General features: G+C 48.1%; 1 protein-coding gene and 1 long non-coding RNA gene across 5 annotated transcripts in view; one reads left to right on the forward strand and one right to left on the reverse strand.

Moving 5' to 3' along the window:
- VAX2 (ventral anterior homeobox 2) overlaps positions 1-19,028 on the reverse strand; it is a 33,348-nt gene extending 14,320 nt beyond the window's left edge. For all 4 annotated transcript variants that reach the window (XR_012422223.1, XR_012422224.1, XM_005575642.5 and 1 more), the window contains exon 1: positions 18,736-19,028. Coding sequence is in view for 2 of the 4 variants with exons in the window: in XM_005575642.5 (XP_005575699.3) it covers positions 18,736-18,982 (247 nt within the window). In the remaining 2 variants the exon portion in view is untranslated. The remainder of the gene's footprint in view (positions 1-18,735) is intronic.
- A 140-nt stretch (positions 19,029-19,168) lies between these two features.
- LOC123568362 (uncharacterized) lies at positions 19,169-26,705 on the forward strand. Its single transcript, XR_010580419.1, has 2 exons — positions 19,169-19,459; positions 26,527-26,705. It is a non-coding gene; the product is annotated as an uncharacterized lncRNA (long non-coding RNA).
- Positions 26,706-27,257: the final 552 nt, after the last annotated feature.

The raw sequence follows: 27,257 nt of genomic DNA on the forward strand, positions 1-27,257 counted from the left end.
CACCCCGCTGTTTTAAGCAATTTAACCTTCCCAATGTCTCCATGAATTTGGAATTATTATGATCCCCGTTTTACAGATGAGGAAATGGAGTAACAAATTTTAAGTAATTTACTCAAGGTCATACTGGCAGTGTCCAAGAAACTCTTGAAACACCGTCAATTTTTTTTTTTTTTTTTTTTTTTGTGAACACACTCTGTTGCTTAGGCTGGAGTGCAGTGGCACCATCTCAGCTCACGACAACCTTCTCCTCCCAGGTTCAAGTGATTCTCCTGCCTCAGCCTCGCGAGTAACTGGGACTACAAATGCGTGCCACCATGCCCGGCTAATTTTTGTATTTTTAGTAGAGACGGGGTTTCACTATGTTGGCCAGGCTGGTCTCGAACTCCTGGCCTCATTCATGATCCATCCACCTCGACCTCCCAAAGTGCTGGGATTACAGGCATGAGCCACTGCGCCTGGCTCCATCATTTTACTTTATGCCTTCCCTCGGTTCGTTCTTTCTTTCTTTCTTTCTTTCTTTCTTTCTTGCTTGCTTGCTTGCTTTCTTTCTTTCTTTCCTTCTTTCTTTCTTTCTTTTTCTTTCCTTTTCCTTCCTTCCTTCTTTCTTTCCTTCCTTCCTTCTTTTCTTTCTTTCTTTCTTTCTTTCTTTCTTTCTTTCTTTCCTTCTCTCTCTCTCTCTCTCTCTCTCTCTCTCTCTCTTTTCTTTTCTTTTCTTTTCTTTCTTTTTGAGATGGAGTCTCACTCTGTTGCCGAGGCTGGAGTGCAGTGGTGCAATCTCAGCTCACTGCAAACTCCATCTCCCGGTCTCACACCATTCTCCTGCCTCAGCCTCCTGAGTAGCTGGGACTACAGGCACCCGCCACCATGCCTGGCTAATTTTTTGTATTTTTAGTGGAGACGAGGTTTCACCATATTAGCCAGGATAGTCTCGATCTCCTGACCTCGCAATCTGCCTGCCTCGGCCACCCAAAGTGCTGGGATTACAGGCGTGAGCCATCATGCCCGGCCCTCAGTTGGTAATTCTTAATAATTCAATTAATAGGTTGAAATGAAGTGGACTTGGTCATGAGTAAAAGATGGAATCTTCTGGATGAGTTCATCACTCCCCTGGAGAACATAATGGAAAGAGCTATATTTGGGACATGCTGTCTACCAGGAGGCTCCTTGTGATCCACAGGGACTGAGGAACCTACCTTGAGAATCCCTGCTCTAGATGGTTACCCTGAGTCCCTCCCTCCAAATGTGGCACCCCAGGAGACTGACTCTTTCTGGGTCCTGCCAGTGCCAGTTGACGCTCCCTCTCCAGGGTATGATCTGGCTCCTGGCTCAAGAGTCCTGGCTCTGATCTCACAGGTTCTCAAGCACCATCCTGTTCACAGTCAGCCTCAGGGAGAAGGTGAGCCAGGGTGGAGGATGTGTCACTGCTCACTCAGAGGTGGCCTCCCTCCCCATCCCAGGCCAGGTCCTACCAGGCTGCTGGGCAGAGCCTATCAAAAGCTGTGTCGTAGAAACTATAGACCTCTTAGGACAACTCAAGCTTCCCAGCTCCAATTCTGTTCACATTCTAAAATGATAGGGTAATATTTGTGACCCCACTGTGACTGGATCAGTCTCCTTTGCTCAGGTTCCATAATTTCCAATTGTGAGAGCAGACTCAGAACTTTGTCACAACACTCCCAAGTGAATCCATCTCAAATGGCACTGATTTTATCAAACATGTTTTGTGGGGTACGAATAGGAGGAACGGTGCTGTTACAGCTGGTGTCATACTCTCCCCTTAATCAGCCTCCTCAAGCCCACCCTGGAGCATCTGAACCTGAGCCCCTAACCATAAGATCAAACCACCCCTCCCTCTTTATACAAGACCTAAAAGGAGGATTGCCACCTCAGGGAGCAGCCAAGTGCAGCTGTCTCCCTCAGGGTCAGGGAGGCACGAACCAGACGAGAAAGGCAACCTCAAACTTGCCACCAAATATCAAAACATGCCATGCGAATAAGTGCATGAAAAATGTTCAACATTGCTGGCCGTCAGGGAAAGGCAATTAAGGTCACAATAAGAAACACCTATCAGAACAGCGAAAAGAAAAAATACCAAGAGTGGAAAAGCTGGTGAGGATACAGAGAAGCTGGATCTCTCCTACATTGCTGATGGGAATGGAAAATGATACAACTAGCTTGGCAGTTTCCTAAAGAGTTAAAAATATACTTATCCTACAACTCAGTGACTGAACTCCTGGGCATTTATTCTAGGGAAATGAAATATTTGTTTTGTTTTATTTATTTATTTAGAGACAGAGTCTCGCTGTATCCCCCAGGCTGGAGTACAGTAGTGTGATCTCAGCTCACTGCAACCTCCACCTCCCAGGTTCAAACGATTCTTATGCCTCAGCCTCCTGAGTAGCTGGGGTTACAGGCACCTGCCAGCATGTATGGCTTTTTTTTTTTTTCTTTGAGATGGAGTTTCACTTTTGTTGCCCAGGCTGGAGTGCAGTGGCGCGATCTCAGCTCACTGCAACCTCCACCTTCCAGTTTCAAGTGATTTTCCTGCCTCAGCCTCCCAATAATACCAAGTAGCTGGGATTACAGGTGCCTGCCACCACACCCAGCTAATTGTATTTTTAGCAGAGATGGAGTTTCACCACATTGGCCAGGCTGGTCTCGAACTCCTGACCTCAGGTGATCCGCCTGCCTCAGCCTCCCAAAATGTTGGGATTACAGGCGTGAGCCACTATGCCCAGCTGAAATCTTATGTTCACACAAAAACCTGTATACAAATGACCATAGCAGCTTTATTTGTAATAGCCCCCTAATGGAAACAAATCAGACGTCCCTCAGTGGGTGAATGGTTAAACAAACTGTGGCATAACTGTACTCTGGGATAACACTCAGGAAAAGAAGGAATAACGATTGATACACACAACAATTTACTGAGGAAATTATACTGAGGGGAAAAAACAGTCCCCAAAAGTTATACACTATATGACTCCATTCATTTAATATAAAAGTAACAAAATTATAGAGGTGGAGACCAGATCAGTGGTTGCCAGGGTTTGGGGATGGAGGAAGGACCTGGCCATCAATGAGTAGTAAGAGGAAGTTCCTTTGTGGTGACACCATAGTACCGTATCATGGCTGTGGGGGTGGTGACATGGATCTATAAATGTAATAAAATGTCATAGAACTATATACAAAACCCCAAAAAACAGTGCAAGGAAAAACAGGTGAAATCTGAGGAGGTCTGTAGTCTAGTTAATTATATTGTACTAGTGTCAATTTTCTGATTTTGATAATGTACTATAGGTTTGTAAAATGCCACCTACAGAGAAGCTAGGTGATGGATACACAGGACCTCTCTGTACTATTTTTGTAACACCTTGTGAGTCTATAATTATTTCAAGATAAAAAGTTGACAACAAAAGCATGCCATAAAGCTAGAGTGATGTGTTGTCACAGAAACTGACTAATCCATTAGTAGAAAGAACACAATATTGTCCCTGTATTCCATCTGTAAGATGATTTAAAATGGTACACAAATAAACATATGTCATGTCAAAAGTTAGGCATTTATTTTAATGTTTACTATAAAAAATTTAAACCTATAATTTTATAAGCTTAGGGTGAGGCTAAAGTGGAAATTTAATCTTAAAATGCATTAAGCTAAAATATTAAGAAAATAAATGGAATATGAATATAACAAATGAAGATGGGACTCAAATGGCTGCATATGGGGAAACAATAGCGTGGAAAGTACAAGATAAGGGGATATTAGACACATGTATCTATAGTCATAGAGTTTATCATAAAGGGGCATTCGAGATGGGAAAAGAGTGATTTAGTCAATTAGGCAGATTGGTGATCATAAATTGTATGTTTGGAATAAAATTAAGTTAAATTTCTGTCTTGCTCCATAAATAACAAAACATTTAAAGTGGATTAAACAGCAAGTCATAGATGATAAAATGATAAGCGCATTACAAGAAAATACAGGAGGATGTTTTTAGAATCCTAGGCTTGGGATGAGATTTCTCAGCAAGCTACAAAACTGGAGGCTGTAGGCCAGGCATGGCGGCTCACGCTTGTAATCCCAGCCCTTTGGGAGGCAGAGTCAGGTGGATCACCTGAGGTCAGGAGTTCGAGGCCAGCCTGGCCAACGTGGAGAAACCCCGTCTCTACTAAAAAATACAAAAATTATCTGGGCGTGGCGGCAGGTACCTGTAATCCCAGCTACTTGAGAGGCTGAGGCAGGAGAATCACTTGAACCTGGGAGGGGGAGGTTGCAGTGAGCTGAGATTGTGCCATTGCACTTCAGCCTGAGAGAGAGAGCAAGACTCGGTCTCAGAAAAACAAATAACAAACAAACAAAAAAATACTGGAGGCTGTAAAGGAAACATAAAGGATGTATTTGACTACATTAAAGCTAAAAACTTGGGTGACAAAAGCACCAAAATCAAGGTAAAGTAAAAGAAACAGATTTGAAAAAAAAATACATTTAAGAGTCAAAGAGGCTGGTTGTGGTAACTCACGCCGGTAATCCCAGCACTTAGGGAGGCCAAGGTGGGCAGATCACTTGAGGTCTGGAGTTGGAGACCAGCCTGGGCAACATGGTGAAACCCCTTCTTTACTAAAACTACAAAAGTTAGCTGGGCGTGGTGGCATGCACCCGTAATCGCAGCTACCCGGGAGGCCAAGGCATGAGAATCACTTGAACCTGGGAGGTAGAGGTTGCAGTGAGCCGAGATCACACCATTGCACTCCAGCCCGGTGACACTGTGAGACTTTGTCTCAAAAAAAAAAAAAAAAAAAAAAAATTAAAGTAAATAGCCTAGTAAAATAAATGGTCAAGTAATTTATCTGGGTCATTCACAGAAAAAGACAGCTAAATGGCCAATAAACCTATGAAAGGGTAAGCATAGCTTTATGGTAATCAATATAATACAACAATGTTTCCAGCAACAATGGAAAGCCCTTTATATCCCATAAGATTGAAAGGACATTAACAGGTGATTAAAAACAATGATGACAATTAATAACAATGATGCACTGTAGGGAAATCTACATTCCTATACGCTATTAGTAGAACCATAAATGAGTCCATCTTTTAAGGCTGCATTTATCAAGATTAAAGATGCACATAACTTTTGCTTCCATTATTTTATTTTATTTTATTTTATTTTTTTTATTTTTTTGAGATAGAGTCTTGCTCTGTCGCCCAGACTGGAGTGCAGTGGTGCGATATCAGCTCACTGCAGCCTCCGCCTCCTACGTTCAAGTGATTCTCCTGTCTCAACTCCCGAGCAGCTGGGATTACAGGTGCCCATCACCACGCCCCCTAATTTTTGTAATTTTTTAGTAGAGACAAGGTTTCACCATGTTGGCCAGGCTGGTCTCAAACTCTTGACCTCAAGTGATCCGCCCACCTCGGCCTCCCAAAATGCTGGGATTACAGGCATAAGCCACCACACCTGGCCTGATTTTATTTTCGTTGGCATTTGTGCTAGAGAAACACAGGCTCAGGTGCTCCAAAGTATATACAACAATGATGTGTATTGCTGCACTGCTCAAAACACCAAAAATTTGAAAGCATCTTCAATATTTTCCACAAGAGAAATGGTTGAACAAATACTGGTACATTCATATTATAAAACACCATGTAGTAATTGAAAAGAATGAGGCAATAAGCTATATGAACAGACATTAGTGTATGAAAGTAAGTTACAGAATAACATGTGTAGTTTAATCTCATTTATGTAGATTAAAACAACTGAATATTTTCAACCATTCAATATGTATTTAATAAGCACTTATGTGTCAAATACTATTCTAGGGCCTGGGGATACAGAAATGGGCAAAAGAGAAAAGTACTTGTTTCCATAAACCTTGTACTAGGGAGGGAGACAGATAATAAATGTAAAGTTATTTATTTATTTATTTATTTATTTATTTATGTATTTATTTATTTATTTTGAGACGGAGTCCCCCTTTGTCGCCCAGGCTGGAGTGCAGTGGTGTGATCTCGGCTCACGACAACCTCTGCCTCTTGAGTTCGAATGAGTCTCCTGCCTCCACCTTCTGAGTAGCTGAGATTACAGGCGCCCACCACCATGCCCACTAATTTTTGTATTTTTATTAGAGGCAGGGTTTCACCACGTTAGTCAAACTGGTCTCAAAATGCTCAAGTGATCTGCCCGCCTCAGCCTCCCAAAGTTTTGAGATTACAGGCGTGAGCCACTGCACCCGGCCTTCAAACAACCTATTTTTAATAAAAAATAAATTTTAAAAATATGTAAGGCAATGATGAGTGCTGGGAAGGCAATAAAACAAGATAAGGGGATATTACTGTCCCTGCCCTAAATAACAAAACCCAATAACCAGAGAGAGTATGTGTGCTGCCACACCCTTTCTACTTTGATGGTCTTGGAAGCAGGAGTGAAGAAGCTTTACCAGCCTGGGTTTCTGAGTACCAAGATGAGCCCCTGTCCACTTGTGATGGACTTATGTGAGTGATAAATGCATTTGTGTTTTGTTGGGCCTCTAAAATTTGGGATTGTCTCTGCAGCAAAATATAGCCTATCTTACTAAAGTAGCCCTCTTTTTTTGAATTGCTCCTTTTCTGGGAGGAGTTTGGGAGGAGCATCAGGAAAGAGGAACAGCTTTCATTCCAGGGCTTCCTTGCAGGTAGGCACTTATTAGGGTGAAATGTACTCATTCCGAGTCCTACATTTTGCTGCCCCTCAAGTCTCCTCAAAGAGGGGTGAGCTCTGGGGGTATGTGGGAGGATGAATTCTGCCCAGAGAGCCTTTGCTTGGGAGAGGTGGTGACCCCTGGCCTAACAGTAGTTAGCTTATGCTTCTGACCTCAGGTGCCCTGCTGGCACCTCTCCAGTAGACACCCCCCGCGACGCCCCGTCCCACCTCCAAAGCCCTATCTCACTTCTTTTCCTACCTAGAACCAGGTAGTCTCTGTGCACAATAAGCTGATAATATGCTGACTTTTTTTTTTTTTTTTTTTTTTTTTGAAACGGAGTCTCGCTCTGTCACCCAGGCTGGAGTGCAACGGCGTGATCTTGGCTCACTGCAACCTCCGCCTCCCGGGTTCAAGCGATTCTCCTCCCTCAGCCTCCTGAGTAGCTGAGATTACAGGCGCCCACTGCCGCGCCTGGCTAATTTTTGTATTTTTAGTAGAGACGGGGTTTCGCCATGTTGCCCAGGCTGGTTTTGAGTTCCTAACCTCGGGTGATCTGCCCACCTCGGCCTCCCAAAGTGCTGGGATTACAGGCATGAGCCACCATGCCTGGCCGATAATATGCTGACTTTTAAGTGTGCAAGGCCCTTCCTGCCCCTACCTACAAACATAATGTGATTACTATAAAAATTCCTTATGGAAAATTCATTCTCAAGTTTATTGGGAACATTGAAAATGCTAGAATAGTCAACAAGAAAAGTTAAACAATAGGAGTGAATACATGTATTACCACACAGCAAGTATGTTACAAATCTACAGCAACTAAAATGGTATAATGCTGCACAAGGGTTATGAAGCAAATCCATGTGTCTGTGTGGATCTGGTATGTTATGAAGACAGTATTTCGAATTAGTTGGAGGAAAGACAGGGTTATCAGAGATATGACTTTTGGACAATTAGTTCATTATTTGGAATAAAGTTATTTATCTCACACTGTGTGCAAAAATAAACACAAATTTAAATGTAAATAAAGCTCTAAAATTTGAAGAACAAATATAAAATAACTTTCTAAAAAGCAAAATAAATGACATATTTGAGTACCAAAAATAAATGCTTCTGCCGGGTAAGAGACAGTTAAAACACAAATGAAGATTGGGAGAAAATATTCATAATGAATGCTTAAGAGAGTCCTAATGTCTGGTGTACACACAGCCTCTGTAAACCAGTGAGTAAAGTCAAGCAGTCCAGGGAGAAACCAAACAAATTATTCAGAGAAGGAGAAATGCATGTGGTTAATAAATATGAAAAACGACTCGGGCTAGAGGAATCAGAAAAATGAAAGTTTTAACAGCAATGAGATACCTCCTTTTTTTTTTTTTTTTGAGATGCCATATTTTATCTATCAGACTTGGAAAGTTGTGCTGGCAAGGCTGAGCAGAATTAGGTTCTCTCAAGCTGTGTTAATAAGAACATAAATTGATATAATATATGGTTTTTGAAGAGAAATAATGCCTAACTAAACTTAAAATGCACAGTGCCTTTGTCTCAGAATTTTTATAGAGCTTTCTATCACACAGAAACATTGGCATACTTGATAAATACAGACCCATTGTTTGTAGCATAGTTTGCAAGAGGGAACAAAAGGGAAAAAACTGAATGTTTATCAATAGGAAAATTGTCAATAAAATCATAGTCTAGTAATAACTTTCGCTATATGTAGACATTAACAAGAATGAGACACATAACCTGGATGGATGTTTATTGTATACTACTAAGTGAAATGGCAAGTGTGCATAAACCCATTTTTATATTTTAAAAAAGCAGTAAAAGTAAATCCTCTGTGTGCATGTGTCTGTGTTTTTATAACCACACAGGAACAAATCTGGCAAAATAAGCACCTCACTCTTCTCTTGCCTCTGAGGAGTGGAAACTGATCAGGGAGAAAAGATTCTACGCATTTTTTGTCTTTCTTTATTATTTCTTTTGCTGAAAAAACTAGGTAATAAAATTTTTTTGGTAACAAAAATTTTTAATATGTTTGTGTATGTATATATAATGTTTTAAATGCTGGATGATGATTTTTCTAACTAAGAGCTAGAATCTAGAAGCCCAAAAAGGAACGACCATTAAATGTGATTAGGGTTTAAATGTCAGTTTAGGAAAAAAAAAAAAAAAATCCCACGAAGAAAGTTTTTTGTTGTTGTTGTTTTGTTGTTTTTGTTTTTTTAGAAAGTGACCTGGGAGTTGTTTGCAATACATGTCACAGAAAAAGGGCTCCTTTCCTTACTATATAAGTAGCACTGCCAAAGATGAGAAAACGATTAGTGATTCGATGAAGAAATGGCTAAATATATGAATAATTCACAGAAGAGAATATTAAATGAAAAATAACTACATAAAAACATGCTTAACCTCACTAGCAATTTAAACTACTAATAAAATGGGATTATTTTGTCACTTGAAAAGATTTCACTCTAAAAAATTAAGTATATCCTGAGTTGGGAGGACGTAGAGAAATGGCACTTTTATACAAGATGGCTAAGAGCATAAATCAGTATTTTTGATATAAAATTTGGAAATACTATCATAACTTTAAATTTATATCCTTGGATTTTAAAAGTTTGCTTCCAGGAATTTATCCTGTAATTATATTCATACCGTGTATATGTAAAATGATTGTTGTTACTTTAAATATTTTATTATGACAAATTTCAAACATTTACAAAATTAGGGAGAGCAGTATAATGAGCTCCAATATACCTGTCACCCAATTTCAACTATTAGAAACTCAGGAATAATCTTATTTCTTCTATTCTGCTGTAATTGTTAGCAAATTCTAGAAGTCATAACATTTCGCTTACGAGTATTTCAACATGTATCTCTAAAAAAGGGGGACTCTTAAGAAAGTCACCTACAATACTATTATCACAATAAAAATTGACAGTTATTCCTTAACATAATAAAATATCCCACCTGGTTTTACATTTTCCAAATTGTCTCATAAATAAGATTAAACAAAACCATTTGTTCAAAGGAGCACTCATTCTATGGTAAAAATGAGATGTTGCCTGATAAAAAGATAGGAATAATTAAATATAAAACAAACCATTTGTTCAAATTAGGATACAAAGATGTTCACTACAGCCTTGTTTGTAATAATGAAAAATTACAACCAACCTAAATATCCATCAATAGAGAACCAGTTAAATAAGTTATATTATATCTACATAATGGAATCCTATGTGGTGGTTAAAAAAAATGAGGGAGTTCTAGAAAGAAAGATTTCCACAAATATTCTTTTACCATACTTGCAAGCTAAGACAATTTTTTTAAATTAAAAAAAGCCATTGCCAAAAATCCCATTTTTGTAATATATAACTTACATATTTGTATTTTTCAATTACTAGGTAAAGTTTGGAAGGTAAATCTTAGGAGTGGAAGTGTATTATGTAAGAGAAATGAGAAACTTTTAAATTTTATATGACATAGCAAAATAGTATGGATTGCTTTTGTAATTAAAAAGATATTTTATGAGAGGCCCAGGCAGGAGGATTGCTTGAGGCCAAGAGTTTTAGACTGGCCTCCTCAATATGGTGAAACCCTCTCTACTAAAAAAAAAAATAAAAAAAAAAAAAATTAAAGCCAGGTCAGCATTGTGGGGATTGCCTGTAGTCCCAGCTACTCCAGAGGCTGAGGCGAGAGGACTGCTTGAGGCTAGGAGTTCAAGATTATAGTGGGCTATTGTTGGGCCACTGCACTCCAGCCTGGGTGACAGAGTGAGCCCTTGTCTCTAAAAAATAAAATATAATGACATAACAAAAATAAAAAGATACTTTATACTTTTGAAAACAAAAGACCATCCTAAACCGAATCAAAGGATAAATTGTAAACTAAAATGTTGCAACACATATTGAAAGCAATACATAGAGTTTCTGCAAATCAGTGAGGAAACAGTATATTTGCAAATTAAACTGGTCAAAGGAAATGAATCAATAGATAGAGGAAATACAGCTGGCTAATGAAAATGAAGATTGACAAAGATGAAATGATACAAAATGTCCAATGTGGGAACAGGGCAAAGGGGTGGGCATAAATTACTAAACTTCTCCTGCAGAATAACTTGGCTATATTTATCAAGATGTAAAATGTGAACTGTGCTGGCAAATTTGGGGAAACAATCACTTTCAGACATCCCTGGTGGCAGTGTAAATTGTTACTATCTTACGGAGGACAATTTGGGATTATCTTGCAAATTTCAAACACAGATACTATTTGACCCAGTAACTTACTTTTAGGAACTTCTCTGACAGATATACTCACACATGTGGAAATGACCAAGAACAAGTTTTTTTATTTCAGGATTACATATAATAGAAACAGATAAGAAAATAACCAAATGTCCACAAATAGGGCACTGGTTATATGATATTCATTATGATCCACCTAGTCCATTTAAATTGAATATTATGCATCTATTAAAAAACAAACAAATAGCTATTTACACCCCAAGATATATTGGGAGAAAAAAATTATATAACTGCACTGATTTCCATAGGCTTAAACATTATCTGGAAGGACATATTAGAAAGTCCTTGAGCCAGGTGGGAAGTGGGTGATGGGGACAGGGATGGGAGAGGTTTTTCACGGGATACTTTTTAAAAAGTGCTGTGGCTCCCACCTGTAATCCCAGCTATGTGGGCGTTTGAGTCCAGCTTAAACCCAAAATAGTGAGACCCCCATCTCCTGATGTCTGGAAAAAAAAAAGATGTTTTGATGAATTATCTATTTTACAATTACCCATTACAGAAAATGAAACATATTTAAATTGCGTGTGTAAACCTTTTGAAGCAGCAATCATACTGCTAGAAACTTACCCCACAGAAACAAAGGTCGAGAAGACCGCTGCCTTCGAAGCTTACTTCAGTGTTTATACTAAGGAAAAACAACCCCGACGCCCCTCCTGTCTTTAGGGAAATTAGGCTCTCCCCAACCAAAGGAATACTTAATTCTACAGTCAAGGGACAGCAAGAACTAGTTCAGCAGAAAAGATGATCACTGCAGATTAAATTTTTTGAAATGGTAAATTGCAAATCAGCCTATGAAATATGATCCCGCTTTTATTTATTTGTTCGTATAAGAGCATGGAAAAATCGCCTGGAAGGACTCGCCCAGAATTGAAAACAATGGCTGTTCCTGGGATCCTTCTCTGCCTTTGGTTTTTAAAAAAAATCGAGCTCGTATTACTTTTTGAATTTAAATCCTCTATTTACCTGTCTACATTGTAAGTGTGGCGCTGCCGGAGGCTGTGCTTTGCAGTGTCCTTTGCCCGGCCCTGGCTCCCGCAGCTCCGCGGGAGGACGCCGTGGGCTGCCAAGCAGTGGGGAATAGAAGGCGGGATAGGGGCTCTGAAAGTCAGTGTCTCCAGCAAGACGCTAAGGAAACCGTGGCATCAACTGCGCGGTTATTTTTGGCTCCAGTCGTGGGCTGCAGCCTTGTGAGCTGGCAGGGGCAGGGGCACAGATTTATCTAGTTATTTCTGTCAACCCTCTGGCTGGCTTTGCCCGTGGAACCTCACACCCAGCAGCCGCCAAAAGCCGGGACACTCACCATTGACTTTATGAGCGGCCCAGCGCTTCCCAAGACCTCCGCTCCAGCCTGGGCCGGCCTCTAAGCGGCCGCATATGTGAGGGTTTTCAGTTTTTGTAATTTTGTAGTTTTGTAATTTTGTAGTTTCAGGTTTTGTAATTCAGTGCTTCCCAAAGCTGCGGATTGCACAAACAAAATTCCAAAGCTATGGCGTTGCCAACTTCATGTTTTAACAATTATTCTATGTCCTGCCATGATCACTGTTTCATATAAGAAGGACATTGCAACGTCAAAAAATAAGATAATCTTAGAACACACGTTCTTCCAGGAGAAGGCGTTGGCCGCCTAGTACCTACAGAAATACGCGATGTTGATGAATTCTGTCTCGTTTAAATTATTTGAGAAGTATTTATTGAGTGTCTACTGTACGCTAAAAGCATCCGGGAAGATCGCCTGGATTTGGTGGGCACAGTGACCACCTTCTACGCGGTCTTTGCCTGGCGTCGAGGGAACAGGGCTCGGGGAGCGTGCCCCCTAGACTTCAGCGCGGAAGTCCCTACCCAACTATTCATGGCCTGGCTGTGGGAGCTGGGCAGAAATAGCTCACATCCCTGGGACACTGCATGCCGGCAGCTTCAGCCAGGATCAGTCTGGCACACAGTAGGTACGCATTAATGTTTGTGGAATAAGTTAAAGAACAAGAAATGCGCGGTAGCTCAGTCCTGTAATCCAGCAATTTGGGAGGTCGAGGAGGAAGGACCGCTTGAGCCCAGGGGTTCAAGGTTACAGTGAACTATGATTGCACCCTTGCACTCCAGTCTGGGCGACAGAGCAACCAGTGTATCTAAAAAAAGTAAAAGAAAAAAGGAAAAAAAAAAAAAAGAAAGAAAGAATAAAGTATGTTAAGGCTACCGGGGAGACGTTCAAGGAGGGCCCTGAGCCCTTACAAGCCCAAGCCCCTATCAAGACCTTACAGCACACTCCTCCAGTCTGGCACTCACCCTGACTCTTCGGGTGCATTCACCCTGGCTCTGTAGGTCACATCCAAGCCTGGGGCTGCTACCTCTTTCTGCAGTGCTGGATGTCCCCAGTCAGCATCCACCAACAGTGGGAGAACCTAGGGCACTGAAACCCCCAACCACCTTCTGGGATAAGCGCGGTTGGGGGTGTGAGGAGTGAACTAGGCTCCTAGATCTGTCTGGCCCCAGGGATTGGTGGGCAGGCTCATGCAGCCTTGGTGTCCTCTATAAGAGTATCTTGAACTGGGGTACAGAATCTGCAGATGCACAGCCAGGTAACTGGCTGCTGGCTCTCCAAGGGTAGTCAGGTCTAGCATTATTTGTGATTTTATATTAAGCAAAGAGCAAATAGGCAAAATTCACATGCTCCACCTCCCACCATTAAAATAGAAATCAAAGAAATGTAGCCAACAAGAAAGGAGCATGCGGCCAAGAGGTTTAATTGGGGAAATGGCACCCAGGCCAACATGATGTATAGACACCCTGTCTCCTTACAGATGGTGCACAAAAGAGGAGGACTTGAGCCCGGTGGCTTTGACTGACTGCGGGTGCATGCCACTGCCATCTCTTCCCTTTTCTGTAGCCCCAGGTACCCACTCACTGTCTGGACTTCCAAAGAATTTGGCTTCCTTGCCCCTCGGACTCCCCAGAAGCTACCTGGGGGACCGTTCCTGAAGAGGCGGGTGTGTGGGGCGGGGGATGCGGTGGCGGTTCCATGGGTTCCTGGGTCTACCAGACCAGAAGGGGAACAGAAATCGCCTGAGGAGGGAAGGAGCTGTCTAATCTTCCTGAACGGTTCCCTGAAAATGAAAACTGGGCACACAAGACACAACTACAAGATGATTTTTCGGGTTGCTGGTCTGCTTCACTGTGTGTTTGTGGGGGTGAGGGTTATGGAAGGGGGAAAACAAAAGAAGACCCAAATGAGAGGGCCTTCTGGCATAGACCCACTAAGGGAATGTGGGCCTCCTGCCGAAAACAAGTAAAAGGGAAAAATAACGTAAAGCAACTCCAAGAAAACAAAACAAAAAAAAGAAACCCTCTACAAAAGCTAAAACCAAAAAATAAAAACAAGTACAAAAATCTCAAAGTGTAGTTCCTTGCATGAGCCATTTACACTTTTCCACGTCTGCCTGGTGTGCTGGTCCTGGGTTATCAGGTCTATTAACAGACTCAGATATTGAGACGAAAGTCCCATGGTCCTTGCTAAACGCCTGCGCAGCAGGGCTAGGCCTGCGGCCAGGGCCGATCTCCCCAAGCCCAGTGGCTGCTGGAAATCCAAGCAGAAAGCGAGCAGAGGCCGGCCGGCCATGAGCCTGGACCCGGCTGCTGGAGGCGAGGCGTCTGTCCCTGCAGTAACCTGCCAGCCAGAGCCCCGAAGCTGCACCCCCTTGCACGGCTTCTTCAAACGCGCCACTGGGAGATAGGGCCCCAGCGGCTGCACGCCATTGTGCTGTGTGTACGAGTTTGGACTTGCGTGTTTCTGGAGCGTGGGTCCCGGCTGCCCGCAGATTCTCCGAGGGGCTGGACTCCACTAAGGTCAATCCCACCCGTCCCACGGCGGGCATCGCCCAGCCCAAGCAAGAGGCCTGGGCTTCACGAGTCCCCTCACGGCCCCCAGCCATCCGCGCATCCATTCAGCTCCCGGGTGAAAGCGTTTTTGCTGCTGGTGGTGGGGTTGCAGCGAGTGGCTTCTTCAAGGGATCCTGCAGTCATCACGCCCTACCGCTCCCAGACAGAGGGGTTCGGAGGGTTTCGAGTGGGGTTTGAGGACCCACAGTGGTGGCTCTCAGCCCAGAGAGGCCGCTTTGGGTGAGCAGGAACGGACACTACGCATTGTCTGTAAAAGTTGCTGTGTTGGTGGACAGAATTTCCCGGATCTATCAAAATCGGTCGTTAAATTCGCGTCCGGATTAATTTGGGAAACAGGTGCGTTTGAGTGTGCAGGTGCGAGCGTTGATCGTGGGGTCGTAGGGAGTCTGGGGTCAGAGTTGTCCACCTCTTCTGCCTGCTGGGATCCCAGCTCCACCGAAAAGGCTGGTGCTCGGCCACTGCCCTGTGCTGTTTGAGCCACGACTCAGGCGGCCTGTTCCTTTGGTTGCTTCCTGCCTGCCTTTGGTGTGCGGTTTCCAATATAAAACAAAAGGATTCCTCCGTCCCCGCCCTCACTGGTCTAGGGACTGTGCACGCGGAGGTGTGGAGCGGCCTTCTCGGGCCTTAGGGTCCGAATGGGAGGCTCGCTGTGTCCGCGGTGCGATGTGCGGGGTGCCTGTTGTGCGCCCGGCCTATCATCTCAGCAGCTCCGGTCCGTGCCCTTGTGTGACGGGAAAGAGCCTTCATTTTGATGCACGGGAGGCATCACATTTGGCCTCCCTGGCTCCCTACCCTGCATTGGCAGAGGCTTGAGTCACTGGTCCCAAAAGGTTCCCACCAAGGAGATTGGGGAGGGCCGCACTGTGTGGTCTGCAAGATGGTGCTGATTTTCTTTTACCATCAGTGTGTTCTTGACCCCTAGGTGCTCACCTCCCAGTACAGCCCAGACCCTGGGCCAGAGCCAGAAGGAGGGGGAAAGGGGTGACTTGGGAGAGGCCTCAAACAACAAAGGTCCACTGCCCCACCCATCAAAAGTGGTTAACCTCAGAGCTACACCCTTCCTTCTGTCAACAAATATTTATGGAGATCCTACCGGGTGTTTGCAGTTTTAGACATCACCTCTGATTCTTGGCAAGTCCTTTAAGGTAAGGGCTATGGGTCCCTTTGTAAGATGAGGAGGCAAGCAAAGAGAAACAAAGAAATTGGTTCAGGTTTAAAGGGCTATAAGGTCAGTAATCTAAACCAACTTTGCTTAACTCTGGCGCCCAAGTTCTCCTCCTACTCCCTGTGCCAAAGGACTCCCTCAACAAACCTGCTCCCCTGTGGTAGGCTCTTAGGTGGAGGAGTGCAGAATGAAAGGAGGCAGAAAGGACCCAGAAGGCCTCCCCAAGAAAGGGAAGGTCCTGAGGAGGCCCCAACCCAACATTGACACAGGACAGCAAGTGCAAATGCCTCCCTTTTACCTTTTAGTGGTTTCCTTCCACAGATTCTTTGGGAGGATGTGTTCTCAGAGGTCAAGGGAAAAGTGTATTGAAGGCCTATGGAAGGGATGTTCATTCAGGGGCCAAGGCAGTTCAGACTTTCCTTCACCAGTCCAGGCCTGTCTCATTGATCAGAGCCCTGAGCCATGGCAGGACTGCCAGTGACTCAGGTGACCCTGGCTAGGAGAGATTAGTGGTAAATCACATCCTGAGCGTTTCAGGCCCATAATAACCTCCCCATCATTAAATGGGGAAGGGCAGAGGGATTTATAAAAGCCACACTTGCCTTTCATTTCTGTTACGTGTGTAAATATATCCTCTATGCTTTATATCTAATATTTTGATTATATTTTACAAACGCAATGGCACCTCTGTGTGTGCACATACATTTATAAAAAGTACACCCCCTGAAGACTCACACAGGCTGTCTTACATCCAGTGCAAGCCCATCTCTGCCTGACTGTGGATTGCTCCAGCTTGGGTGGCCCCACCTCACAGGCTGGAGGGTCACTTTTGAATTCCACTTCCTATTAGTTTACCCCTGAAGGCTATTTAATTGACATCTGTACACAAAACTTATTTGCTCTACATAAAGGGTTAGTAGGGCAGAGAGGGTGTTAGGTGGGCACAGAACTCACAATTGTCCTGGGGGGAAGAAAATGCCCACCCATAGGTGGGGTTCAAAGTGATGAGTGCCACAGGCAGGGACTTTAGATCTTCCCCTGGGAATGTGTGGGATTGGGGGACTGAGTTCTCTGGCAGTCCTACAGATTTTTTTAAAGGAACCAAAAGGGCTGCTTATGCCTTCACTCAGGACACCCCACAGTCTAAAGAACAAAACCGGATTTAATCCCTGGTGCCCAACAGGTCCATACACCTGCTAGAATTCCTGATGGTATAACTGCCTTGACTTAAGCAGTCAACTATGAGTGGCAGTGAGCACCCACTGTCCCAGTGACATCTGGCACCAGCAATGTTTCCCAGAGCTAGGGCCCCTACCTCTGTATTCAAGGCAGTCATCAGTCACCCTCACACTGGGCTGCCTTCATGCTCTGCACTCCAGTCCTCAGAGCCACCCACACCCAGCAGTCGCAGAGAGGTCGTACCCAACTGGCCCAGGGTGTCCCAGTCAGCTTGAGGGTAGCCGAGCTCAGACCAAACAGAATCCCTTCGCTGGAACGACCCAGGGCCAGCTTCCAGCCTGTTCCCTTTCCCCAGGCGGAGGCCAAAGAAATCAGCTCGGGACAGTGGCCTCCAGAGGCCCAGAGGCTCTCCCGAGCGGCGCGTGTGAAGAGGCTGGAAAGAGGCAGCGGGAGGAAGCCGGGAGGAGGGAGCCCAGGAAGGAGCCTGGGGGAGCCATTACCGCCAGTGGCCTCTTCTGGCGCTGGGTCTCCCGGTCGCAGGGCTTGGGGTGGAGGAGGCAACGGACTTCAGTCTCTGGCCGCGACCTGCGGTCGGGCTGAGGGCAAGACCCTGGAGTCCCCTTTCTCCTCCCATCTCGCCGGGCAAGGCCCAGATCCTGGGAAAGCGGAGCCCTCGGCACTGCGAAAGGCTGGCGCTGGGGGCCTGGGGAGCCTCGGCCTCGCGGCGAGGAGGCCAGGAAGAGCTGGGTAATCGGTCGCAGTCCAGATCGAGGCGCTTGCAGGAAGAAGGTGCCGGGAAGACGCGTTCGGCTGAGAGGAATGGCCGGGAAAGAAGAGAGGAGGACGAAAGCCAAGGGAGAAAGGGAAGGACGTGAAGGCCAGGCCGCGGGAAGGCGGCGCCGAGAGCCGGCTGGGCCCAGGCGCCGCGAGGAAGTGGGAAGCGAGACAGTGAAGCACAGCTGGCGAGCGCCGCGCACGCCACTCTCCGCGTCCCGCGCCATCTCCCCCGGGCAATCCGTGCGGGTCCGGATTGCCGGGGATGGGAAACGCGGCTGAGCAGGACGGGAGGAAGCACCCCGGCCGCCCTGCAGAGCCAGGGCCTTTTCCTCCCGCGGTTGCCGACCCTGCTCTCTCCACGTCCTGTCCCCGCGGAGCGCGCGTGACGCTTTTCTCCGCACTTGCTTGAGGGTCACGGGACAGAGACCAGGCTCTCAGCATCCGGCACTCCATTTCTGCCCCCGCCACAGTAGAGGTCCCGGGTGGGCCTACGACTAGGGGACTGGACCGAGAGGCGGAGAAACGGGGACCGCTTCGGTCCCATTCGCTGCTTTGTCCCCTCACTCAGCTCAATGTCCAGCACACAATAGACGCTCAAAATATTTGCTGAATGAATGACTGGATGACAAATAAATGAATATATGAATTGGGAGATGTCATCTGCAAGAAGGTCGGGGGCCCCAGTATGGGTAGGGTGAGGGTCCAGTGGAGCAGGGCCACGGGCTGTCCCCTTACCTCGCACCAGGATGCGGCGGCAGTGGTCTGCCTCGCCGGGCCCGGGCTGCCCGTCGCTGTCGGCTCCGCTCTCCCTGGAGCCTGCGGGACTGGAGGCTGAGGTCCCGGCCACCTCCGTTGGGCTGTGGCCACCGCCATCAGCTCGCAAGTCCTCCGCTCCGCCGCGGTCCCCGCCGCGCCCACCGCCGCCAGCAGACTCCGCCCGGCGCGCGGGGCCCCGGTCGCGCTCGGCGCCCCCATCGCCCATGCCGACCGCCACTGCCAACCCCACTATTGAGGAGCCAGCCTAGGCTGGTCGTGAGCGCCGCTCCCCGCCCCTCACGCCCCCGCCCGACTCCTCCTCCTCTGGCCCCGCCCCTGGCCGCTGCTCCTCCCCTCGCCGCTGATTGGGCGGGAGTCAGGGTTCCTAGACTCCCAGCTGCGCCGGGGCTCCGCGCCAGGGGGAGAGATGGAGGGGGAGGGGAGCGGTGGTCCCACTCCACCCGTAGTCTAGCCCTGCTCCAAACCGGGCAGAGGGAGAATGGGGCGGCCTTGAGGAATGCCCTACAACCCCTCCTAAAGTTGATCAATCTCTCCTCCCCTCCACCGTTCCCCTAGCTTACTCACCTCCCCACTCCCTTGTTCCCACAGAAGCGCAGCCGCTGCGCTCCGGCCGATTCAGCGGGATCAATAACCAAAGTGCGCAAAGAAGGCGACCTCGGCGAGACCTAGCAGAGAAGAGGAGGTTGGCCTTGCTCGGGGGCTTGGCAGGGTGGGGTCGGTGGGGGTGCTGGAGGCGGGGGCGCAGGCCTGGGCTCAGTGCGCCAACCCCTAGATTTATACCCACACCCACACTCATGAACACAGACCGGAGGACCCCCTCCCCCGGCCCTCATGGAAGATCAAGGGCGTGAGTGGGCGAATGAGGCTGGGAAAGTGAGGCAAGGAGATCGACTCACCCGCGTCCCCGGGGGACACTGAACAGGCGCACAGGCAGACAGCCGGGTGCAGGCGCCCAGAGACTCGAGAGCGAGGCTGACCGTGGTAGGCGGCAAAGTCCTGGTTTCCCCGCAGGTCTGAGGCCGTCACAGGGGACCGCACCACGAGACAGGGATAGAAGGTGGGGATTTCCTTGTTTCCCTCCGCGGAGCTTTCCCCGTGCTCTGTCGCTGTGTCGCTGTCCCGGGTCCCGCCTTCTCCGAGTCTGCGGAGAGGTAAAGGGCGGAGGTGAGCAAGGCTGGAAGTGTAGCAGGGTCAGGCTGTGAGGAGTTGAGCAGCTGGGATCCTGGGGCTCAGTACCCCTCCCCGAGGCGTGGATCCCCAGCATTTACTGGAGAGGCCGGCGCTCGCCCGAGCCTAGTGTCTCTCTCAACGCACTGGGAGGGGACTTTCTTTGACTCAGAAGGGGACCTGGACGAAAGATTGAGAACGAAGGTGTGTGTGCAAATGTGTGCACGCGCAACAAGGCCTGTGACCCTTCCCCTAAAGCACTACAATCTCAGACTTTCCTTCGTGTTTTTGACCTGCTGGCGTGAGCAGGGTGCTTCGGTCTGTCCAATAATCTGGTTAAGGGGGTCTATGAGAGCGGGTGTGGATATGCCCGTGAAAGTGGCTGTAGCGTGGCTGTAGCATGGCTGCATGTGTCCCTGGTGCAGCCTCCATTATCCCTGTGAGTGGGAAAGCAGTTATATGAGTGTGTGCGTGTGTCAGTACCATAGTGCGTGTACAGTGTTCATGTGAATGGTTGCCTGTTTCTGATGCCAGATATTCCTGGTAGAAGGTGAGGTTGTGGGGGGGACACATACCAATTATTTAATTGAATAATTAACAACTACTCCACTTAGGATATGGAACCTAGGGAAAGGGGAGGGTAAAAAGGGCAGGTCGGGAGGTCTTGCTGGTAATAAACAAGGGAGGGAGAAAGGGAGAAAGGAAGAAAGGAAGAAAAGAAGGAAGGAAGGAAAGAAGGAAGGAAGGAAGGAAGGAAGGAAGGAAGGAAGGAAGGAAGGAAGGGAAATGCAGCCACAAAGTGATTTGGGTGGGTGGCAGGAAAGGTGGGATTGAGCCCAAGGCTTAAGTCAGGGTGTTCAGAGGGAGAACAGCGTGAACTACCTGTAGGTGCTGAGAGTTTGTGGGCCTGGGGCACAGGACTGTAGGAATGTGTATGTATGTAGGAGGAAGGAGTGAGAAAGAGGTTTCAGGAGGGTCCTGGGGAAAGTGTGACCCAGTGGAACTGAGCTCAGCTGAAGGAATCCATGTTGCTGGTGGCCATGAGCTCTGCACTGTTCCTCCCGGCCTGGCCTTGGAAGTGGCAGTGAACTCCTTACTGACTGCCAAGCAGGTCAGACCCTCTCTCTCTCCATCCGCCAAGCTTCCCAAAAGTCTTGTCTCTCACCCAGCCACCACCTCTACTCTGCACTTCAGTTTTTTGCCTCTCTGGCTCTCTCAAGTTTATTTTTATTACTTGAGTAAGATGCATGTAATATACAAAAATTATAAACAGAAATATAAGCAAACACTCGGCTTGCCTGGACACTGCATCCCTACCCCCAGCTCTAGCGGTTCTGCTTGCTGCAGATGAGGCCCCAGTTTCTGTGCAGACAAAAATGGAAAAGCAGCACTTGCTGGACCGTGCCAGGCTTCGTTTGTTGTCATCGTTTTAATTTTTCATTTCACAAATGGCATCTTTCCATGCCAGTAACTCGAGTCTCAGTCCTGGAGTCCTTTTCCAGTGCCCATGGATGAGGTCCTGGGTGTGAGCACACTCCTGGGAGAGGTCGGAGGCCTCTTATAGAGTCCTCCGGAGCCTAGACTCTGGACGTTCTGGCAGCTTTCCCTTCCCTGTCTGCTCCTGGGAGCCTTGCAGGGAGCACCGCCCGGCTCCAAGCCAGCTAGGTATCGACTCTTGGGTGTTCCAGTCTTCTCCTTTCTCCTGCACCCTTTATTCTTCCTTTCTCACGTTCTCTCTTGGAGGTATAAGATTCGGCCTCCCTCTGGAATCCTGGGTGTCTCTTGTGGGCAGGCCTGGGCAGTGGGGCCCCAGCCCCAGTGCACGTGCATGTGGGGATGGAGTGAGGAAGTCAGGGCTTCTGTGGGCGGAGGCGCCCGGGTGTGTATGGAGGAGCAGTGGAGAGGAGGACTGGGTCTCCTCACTGAGCCCTTCCCTGACCCAGTCAGACCCCTTTCAGGCCGAGCTGGGAGCCTGGCCGCAGGAACAGAGGTTCTTGAATCCCAGGCCGCCTGGCCCCCAGTGCCTCCCTAAGCTTGCTGCCTGGGCGGTCTAATTCCCCACCAAGGAGGCGCTTTGTGCGGGAGCCACTAGGCTCCCACCCGCGTCCTCCCCTTCCTAGAGACAGAGGACATCTTGCTTCGCTAAGTCCCCCGGGTCCTTGGTGAGGAAAGCTGGACCACCTGTGCCCGGGTACAGACACATGGCGAGGGTGTACTGGGGGATGTAGGGGTGCGGTACCGCCCCTTCAGAGTATGTGCGTGGGTTGGGGAACAAAGCGTGCCTACGCTGAGTCCCTGCCTGGCTCTAGAGGAAAGTTCCTGCCCAGTACAAGACCAACGCAGAGCTTGGAGGCGTGGCGAGTCCGCCTGACGCGAATTCACTGGGATCAGGGATTCCCCATTCGCCACTAGGACCTGAGCGCCGGTGTCCCGGGCCTGCTGCTCTCCTCTTCACCTTCAGTCTCCCCCTGTGGCCTCACTGTGATCTCAACCCGCCAAGACCCCAGGGACCCAAAGAATTTCTTCCGACTCTTCACTTCCTCTCTTTTTTGGTAAGGAGATTGAGAAACTGAACCTAAGGGAATTGGAAGGGGACTGCCAGACGGTGAGGGGAGGGCAGTAGTGGTTCAGGTCCTTCATTCTCAGTGGGAGAAATGGGAAGACCGTTGGCAGGGAGGGGCACTCCTGCTCCCAGCTCCCCTTAGAGACCCTTTAGAACTGGGATCCCCTGGGGCTTCTCCAAAGCCCGGCTGGAGTCGGGGAGAGAGGCCATCCTCTCTGGATTCAGCCTTGCTCAGCATCCTCTGCCACCCTCCAATTCTTGCCGCCTTTTCGGGGCGCGGGCCTGTTCCGGTCATTCCCTGTGGACCCTCCAGCCCTGCACCACACACCTTCTCGCCTTTTGGCCGCTCAGCAGGAGGGACGGACCTCCCGAGCCTTCGTGGCGCTAAGAACTGGATCCCCGGTGCCTGCGGATAAATACACTCCCCTGCCCCCTACCCCCAACACCACGACCCACAGCAGCCCTCTCTAGGGACGGCAATGTGAGGCCTGTGCTGGCTGCTAGGGGAGCGAAGGGATGTATGTGGGCGCGTGGAATTCGTAGGCCAGGTTCCCCAGACACTACCCAGTACCTCTCTGCGAAGCCGTTCTGTCCTTTACTGCCAGCGCTCTGCAGTTCTGGAAGAGCCTTCAGTATCCGGCTCAGGTGCTCAGAACCTGTGTCCAGCATTCTGTCTACTTTCGTATCCTTCGGGATGCTCTGGCCGGTGCACCAGGCCGGCTCTCCAGGCCTGCACTCTGTCCTGCTCAGTCTGGCTACTTAGGGTGCACTTCCCTCTAGCTGAGGCTGGGGCCTGGCCTCTCTCCCGCGGTGCGCAGTCATGCGGTGCCTTCGGGGGCTCCCCCTGCGTCTTTCCTGTCCTCCCCTTTGACCCTCTCTGCCTCTACCACCCCGTTGCCTCTCTCAGCTAGCGCATCCCCCCAGCCATTTCAGGCCCAGAGCCCCAGAGGCTCAGGCAGCCTGGGTTCCTCAGCTCTGCTCTGACAACTTTCTTTTTGGGTCTCTTGCCCTCCTCTCTCTTCTCTAGTTTTGGGGCCCACCTTAAGGTCCCTGGGAAATCCTCCGCAGCACTTGCCCTCCTCCCAAAAAATCCAGTCTCCAGGCCTGCCATTCTGCTCAGCCATCATGCAGGAATGGGAGTTCTTTTGCAGCTAAAGAGAGCTGGGAGCTTGGGATGAGCAGAGAGGAATAATCCTCACAGAAACTACTCAGGGAGTAGTTTCTTTGTCTGAGTTGGCAGAAAGCCTCTGCACCCCACTTCCTTCTCCAGCCCCCTGTCTGTGCCCCAACTCTAGTGCCTGGGATCCTGACTTCTGCACCAGCCTGTTTGGGAGGGGCCCACTCACCCACCCACTGCTAGGGAAGGATTGACATTTTAAGATGTGATCGTATTGGATTTTGGTATTTTTACAATGAGCATTGTTATTTTTATAAAACAATAAAAATATATTTATTTCTGAGAAAAGTAGCAGCGCTGAAAGTGAAGGAGGTAGCTCCAACAGTAAGACCATAGGCAGGTCCTTGGGGTGTCGAGAGAGGTGGGGGAGCTCCTCAAATTTCACTGTGTAGGCGCCTCCTGGATCACTGGCCCCTGCAGGCTCAGTCACTGCTCATTTCAGACAACACAAAATGACTGTGGCATGTCTGTGCTGGATGCCAGTGTTGCCCTCTGGGGTTTATGCAGGAGAAGGACCCTTGGGCTGTAGGGGCACTCTCTATGAGCACAGGTGAGAGGTTACCCCTGAGTGGGGAACAGGGAACCCAAATTTGCTGTGCTGAACCCGCCTGGTTCAGGGTGAGAAGCCAAAGACTCCAGCCACTGCACCACCTCTGGACCCACCACCTGTCCAACCTGGCATTTACCTTCGCTGGCCTAGGCCCACAGGGTCTTCAGTTGGCTTTGTGTGCTCTGGGTTGCAGGACAGTAGCTTTAACTGCTGCTGAATCCTTCCCTCTGCCACCTCAGTGTGGGTTTCTGGGCCTAGTCTCCCCTAAGACACCTCCAGGGCACAGCACAGAGCCCCCTAAGGCAGCACTTACCTGCTTTGCCTCTCTTTGCTCCATCTTCTCTGCCCCAGCAGGGATTCCAGCCAAGCTGTGGGAGCTCTAGAGCCCATCAAGATCTGCTGCCTGTGTGCCAGGCCTGAAGCAAGGTGCTGGCAACTTTCCTGATCTGCTGAGTCCCAGGGCCTAACCAGGAGGGCTTCCCCCAGGGAGGCTGTGGGTCTAGGCCGGGCTGTAAAGAAGGCCACACTGGAGTGACCATTGCTAACATGTCAGACCTGAGGAGGTCCTCTAGGTACCTAACCAGGCAAATATACATTAGGCAGTACTGCCTTGGCTGTGGCCTTGGCCCAGGGCCAGGAAGGCTTAAAGAAGGAGGCAAACTGGAGTTCTCAACACTTGCCACATATTAAATCACCCAGACAACTTAAAATGGCTGGTGCTCAGCTGAAGACCAAATGGCTCCTTAGTGGTTCCTAGTGGCTATCCGTATATTTAAAAGGCTTCCAGGTGAAGCCTGGTTGGGAACCACCTGAATTTGGAAAAGGGCTGGGGAAGCTGGCACTTTGCTGGAGCAAAGGCCAGTGGTGATCAGCATACTCTGGTTCAGGAAATGAGAAATGGTCAGGACTCTGGGTGGGATCAGGGAGGGGGCAAGCCAGGGGTAGTGGGGTCTGGGAGGTGGGGGAAGTTTTGTGGGAGGAGGTTCATTCGGGGATGGTTGAACAGACCCGGGCAGAACATGACTGGACCCAACCTCCAGGTGTCCAACTTAATCTGAAAAGCCCTGTCCATCCACAGGACTCAGGATTCTCCAGGGCTGCCCAAGAGCAGGGAGAGGATGGCTGGGCCAGAATAGGGAGAGAGGTCCCAGTCGGAAGCCAATGGAGACCAGTGTCCCCAGGTTCTGGAAGGGGGGCTTTCGGACTCCTGACTTGGTAATCTTCTCCAGATTGATCCCAGACTAGTTGGCTTCTTCCTTCTTCTCCCCGGTAGTTCTCTGTGACTCTTCCTCCTCCTCCCCTTTCACCTGATGATTTGGTCACCTCCCCCTCCCTTTGCCTCCGTTTCTCCTTCTTTTCTTTAGCCTTCCTCTTTCCCTTCAGCCACCCCTTCCCTGGGCAGTTCTGTCCTTCCTGTCCCTTGAGTTTTCGAGGCAGTTTCCCTAGTATCCTCCTCACCAACACTCTCTCCTTCCTCCATCTCCCTTTTCCTTGCTTCCTTATTTCCCCTCTTCTCTTCTGCCCTCTCCCTGTAGGGGTAGGAGTGCCCTCTTTCACTTGTCCATTTTAGGCAAATACAATCCCACTAGGTGTGGAGTTGAAATGAACAAAAGAAATGCAAGAGACTTGAGACAATCTTCTAAAACTTTTTCTTCTTTCTTAACAAATTAAATCCCTTCACTCGCACCACTTTGATTTTATCTAGATCATTCCCCAAATTCGCTCGATCCTTCATCTGTTTTCTAACATGGAATATACTGGCTAGTGCTGGAAGTTGTGCTAGACTCATAATTTCATGAAATACTCACAAGACTATTTAGGGTAGGGACTCAGTTGTCTCAATTTGCAGAAGAGGATACTGAGACCAAGGTCACAGAGCTGGTTCATGTGGGACCCCAAGGGCCCTGCCAAGGCAAGCATTTCTTCCCCTCCTTCCAACTTCACTCTGTGAAGGGGGCTGTCTCCCAGTCTAAGAGGTTCTTGGTAGGCTGGATCCAGGCTCCTGGCACAGCACAGAAGGGGCCTTTTGAATTGAGGGGCAGTGTCATTCACTGCAGGGGAGCTGTGGCCTCTACAGAGACTGAAGGAAACTTGGACTGCAAGGACATGGACACTTGCAGGGCAGAGCCTGGATCAACCTTGGCTGGGTGGTGGGCTTATGTTCTCAAACTATGTGTGTATGCTGTATTGATTTTTGTGTTTTGGTAATAGCTTTATTGAGATGTAATTCACATGTCATATAATTCACCCATTTAAAGTGTATAATTCAATGGTTTTCTCGTGTATTTACAGATATGTGCAACCATCACCACTGTCAATTTTAGAACATTTTCATCACCTCAAAAAGAAATCTGGATCTCCCAGCCTTCTATCTCCTCAAACCCCCAGCCCTAAGCAAACACTAATCTACTCTCTGTCTTTATGGATTTCCCTATTCTGGATACTTCATATAAATGGAATCATCACCTGTGGCTTTTGTGCCTGGCGTCTTTTATTAGCATAAAGTTTCAAATTTCATCCATGTTGTAGCGTGTATCAGTACTTCATTTCTTTTTCTGACTGAAGAATATTTCATTGTATGATTAGCTCACTTTTTGTCTATCCATTCATTATTGATGGAAATTTGGATTATTTCTACCTTTTGTGTGAGCATGCCTGTGACTCCCAAACTGGTTTTCAGCCTGCAGGTCAGCAGCTTGACCAGAAGAGCGGGGAGGTTTCCTGGGAGCAGCTAGACGAGCCCGGCAAGGCTTGGGAAAGGCCACTGATGGCTATGGGTCCCCAGCTAATCAGTCACCTTCTGGAAATATTCTTTCCGATTTTGTCCAATGGGGAAGAGCCACCTGGGCTGCAGCATTGTAGGAATACAGTCTCTGAAGCAATGATTCAGAGTAGTGGCTCCTGGCTAGGTTGGGTTCAAATCCTGGCTCTACCACTTAACTAGTTGCTAACAGGCTGCTGAACCTCTCCATGCTTCAGTGTTCTCATCCATTAAGTGGGAGTAATATTAGTATCAACCTCTG

Source organism: Macaca fascicularis, chromosome 13 (genome assembly GCF_037993035.2).
Source record: "Macaca fascicularis isolate 582-1 chromosome 13, T2T-MFA8v1.1".
NCBI lineage: Eukaryota > Metazoa > Chordata > Mammalia > Primates > Cercopithecidae > Macaca > Macaca fascicularis.